This window comes from Mizuhopecten yessoensis, unplaced genomic scaffold, assembly GCF_002113885.1.
Source record: "Mizuhopecten yessoensis strain PY_sf001 unplaced genomic scaffold, ASM211388v2 hete_36153420, whole genome shotgun sequence".
Classification (NCBI taxonomy): domain Eukaryota; kingdom Metazoa; phylum Mollusca; class Bivalvia; order Pectinida; family Pectinidae; genus Mizuhopecten; species Mizuhopecten yessoensis.
This window is the reverse complement of record NW_018485879.1, coordinates 1-3,960: the sequence shown is the minus strand read 5'-3', so window position 1 is coordinate 3,960 and position 3,960 is coordinate 1. Positions and strand designations below refer to the sequence as shown.

Genomic DNA, 3,960 nt, shown 5'->3' with positions numbered 1-3,960 from the left:
AATAAACATATCATTGAACTGCAACGGCGTGGATTGTTATTATTGTGAACCTACGTTACATATGTTTGAACAAAGCGTTAAAATATAGAAAGTCTTGCTGTTTCTGAGCATAACTGATAAAGATAAACCGACAAATCTAAATTAGATAATGTGTCTTATGCATTGAACTCCCTTTATTTTCAAATTAAAATATATTCGTCTTTTATCATTCATTATCATAATATCTGAACAATATTATATATGATAACAATATTGTATTCAGTGGTTCTTTTATGTACAATACAATCTTACGTGGGCCGGTGATATTCAACGTATAATTGTGTGCTATATCAACAGCAGCGGTCAGGACTTCTCCTTTAAGGTCCGTCACTTTCATGACCAATGTATTACGCAGTGGAATGTTTGTATGTGCCGTTGGAGCGAGAACGGAACAAGAAAATATAGAGAAACCATTCATATTACAGATCAAATCATAATGCGACGATCAAGGCAATATTGAGTTTGCTATTGTGTTGTGTAATTGAATGGAGCACATACGAGACATAAGCATAGAATCAACTGTTGATGTTAGGGGGTTCATCGAAATTATTCACATCTTATAGTATCCGTTGAATAAGTGAATGGACGATGTATACAAGACATGGCCGCGATTATGAAGGAATGAAAACAAAACGGAGTTTAATGCTTCAATAATTGATTGATAAGTACTATTTAAGTTCCGTAAATGCAAACATCAAAAGCATTTCTTTCTCAGAGGTCAAACTACAAGACATAACATAATTTCGATTGTAAGGTTCAAATTTGACGTCAACAAAAGCAATAAGGTCAAATGAAGGCGGGGCATGAGGAGGCATCGGCGAGAAATGTTAAATAAATTAAATATAACATTATATTAACATAAAAAGCATGAGTAATAATAATACAAATCTCAAGTGGCTGCAAATCAAGTTTCTTAAGTGTCTCGTTAACAGAAGATAATATCAAGTGTGATGCAGCGTGCAAAATATTTCCCCCAACTTGCAGGTGTTTTCCTTTGCGTTCTGTTCCCGTCATTTTATTTATTTATTTTCCGTTTCGTTTTTGATATTTTTTTTGTTTTTGATATCGTTTAAATAAATCCTCCCATGTTGACTCACTATTTTCCATTTTAAAATATTGTCAGTGTATGGTATTGCTTGATGTGTACGAAGATTAATAAATTCTTTCATTGTTTTGTATAATACATGTTAAGAAACCACTCTGACAGTCATGCGTTAATAATATACGCATGTATTTACATACATTGCTGGTGTACCTTATGTAATATTCGTGTAGTGACATTTCGAAAGTTAACACTGATAGCAATGTACACATACTTGGTAAAATTTTGATTGACCGTCATGTGTGATCCGTTACAAACGACGATGATCTCTTTCACTATATGAGATTTTTTCCTCATTATAACAGCTCCGAGTGACAAAGCATGGTTGTCTTTGAAAAGGACAAGTTTAACCGGTTTATTCTGTAAAAGATATATAAACAAAGGATAAATATTTCACTATAAATTACAACGGAAGTGAAAGCTTTCAAAGCTATTATCGAATACTATCGAATAATACCTGTTAATTAGGATAAAGATTCAATACTACAATTCGATGAATGATACCAACACATTTACATCCAGGTTGAAAGTTTTAGACATATGTAACATTATGTTTGAATGATTTTAGAAAAAATAGCCATGGATCAAGTTGTTAATTGATAATATATAAGATACAGTGTTATTACATTTTTTCTGCTATTGGTAGAAATGCAAGCAATCAGATTAATTGATAATAACTCTTACTATGGTGCAGTTAGTAACACGTATACTGCCGATGGTACCATTTTTCGGTATTGTTCTCACGGTGTGGTTTCCTTTGTATTCGCATTCCACCAGAACACTGTTTATAGTTCCGTCACTGACGTTAACAATTATTGTTCCAGGGGCTGGGCATGCTGACAATAAAAAAAGGAATGACTTAAAAAAGCATAGTGTCAATGATGAAAAATCGTGCTTCATACGACGAAATGTTGTAATCATACAACTTGCAAGCTATCATATACATGTGTCTTTTTTTTGTACACACATAGCGTTTATGAATGTTTTAATTGCAATAAACCTTGAGTGTTCAGATACACACGGAGTGTTCTGAGTGTGATGCCAAACATAGTACTTGCTCACTTAATTATTCACTATCTTACAAGGAGTGTTGTATGAAGAAAATAACGCCTGATTCCTTTGATTTCTTGAAATTCAAAATCGAATAACAGATAACAAATATGAAAAAATGTATCTATGAAAAGGATGCACCATACAAAGACAAAAGCATGCATAGTGTAGTGTTGCTGTGTTTTGCGATATTTCGAAGATTGCTGATGTAACAATATGTTTACATCAAGTATTGTGTATGACTTCTGTATCTGTTAGGAAAATAATGTTTCCAATCCATATCGTTGTTGTTTTTTCAATTTATATGTTCTTTCCTTGTATGTATATGTTTTTTCCAGATTTGTATTCCATACGTGATCCTTATTAAATTGATTGATAGAATTAAAAGGGAAAAATACGCATTACCTCTTTAACAGTATAGTACAAAACCTGTTCTTGATATGCTCTCGACTCAATAAAGCTATGCACGTAGGCAATTATTTTAACATAATTTTTTCCTCTATACTTTTAATGATAAGAAAACAATATGTATACCATCCATAATTCTACTAACAGTAGACCAGTTACTAAAAGGACACAGGTGATAAAGTTGTAATGCCAATTAAAATAATAAACTTCAAATTTTATTTTATATATATCACAATGATTTATTCATTCATCGTATATGTCATTGCAACTGTTCAGAAAAACATGACTTTTAGAGTGAGTAAGTTTTAACTATTCGTGATGTACTGTCTCAATGTTCTTCTTATATAAACAGATTAATGCAAATAGTTATCATTACTTACACACATCAGTAGGTGGTGTTGTGGCTTGGACGGCGCCATGATTGATGTAAAACAAGAAAAATGATGTTAGAAAAACATTTATTTTTTTGTTGATTGCCATCTTGATAACCAGACTGAAAAAGAAACAAATGACAACTTTATTATTTTCCATCAAATGTGTATATTTTGTTTGAGTTTAGCTTAAACACTTTGACAGCTGTATATAATAGAATAATAGAACAAAAAACATGATATCAGCATCGGATAAAATGAAAAAAAAAAACCTTTAGTGAATACGGGAAACATTCAAACGGTAATTGATCATCTTAAATCTTTACAAAAGAAACCAAACTAGACACAAACGACCCGCAAGAGTAAACACGCAAGGCAACATATAAAACATCTGTTAGGATTTCCTTCCTCAATTAAATCAATAGTAATATGTAGTTTACGAATTGTTCAACCACCATGAAATTCCTTCTTTAAAATTCCGGCCATTATAGAAGTCATAACATTTCCGGCTTACTCTCGTAATAAGAACCACTACCATGTATGTACCAGACAATTAGTCAAGATGCAGACTATATCGATAATATAATTCGTCATATCTGACAGTGAATATATTTAAGAGTACTACAAAAATGTAAGCCTTAAGCTGTTTAACAAGTTCATTTCTTTTCGTTTTGGATTCTGTGTTTTGAATTAAATTAAAATATGTTTACCGATTTATTTATACTTGCATCACATAGTTAAAATTAATTGTTTCATCAATATATCGTTGAAGCACAAACATTATTTATAGATAAAAAAAGTTTTAATCGTATTGAAAGTAAAACAAAACTACATATATCATGACATAAAACAAGCTTAACTTTCAGTTTATTACCACAATTTTTACTTTTTCGGAACTAATTTAAAATTAAAGAACACTTGCAGCAGATTTTTTTTTTTTTATAAATACAGAATGACTCTTATCTGATTACGAGAGCGTCTGGTCAAATA

At 31.2% G+C, this 3,960-nt stretch overlaps 1 protein-coding gene across 1 annotated transcript; it reads right to left on the bottom strand.

Annotated features, from left to right (window-relative positions):
* Positions 1-17: 17 nt before the first annotated feature.
* LOC110444996 lies at positions 18-3,088 on the bottom strand. Its single transcript, XM_021489356.1, has 4 exons — positions 2,980-3,088; positions 1,826-1,977; positions 1,356-1,501; positions 18-431 (listed from the first exon to the last, which is right to left on the bottom strand). Exons 1-4 carry the CDS (start codon positions 3,077-3,079, stop codon positions 206-208), a joined length of 624 nt encoding a protein of 207 aa, XP_021345031.1. The 5' UTR covers positions 3,080-3,088; the 3' UTR covers positions 18-205.
* Positions 3,089-3,960: the final 872 nt, after the last annotated feature.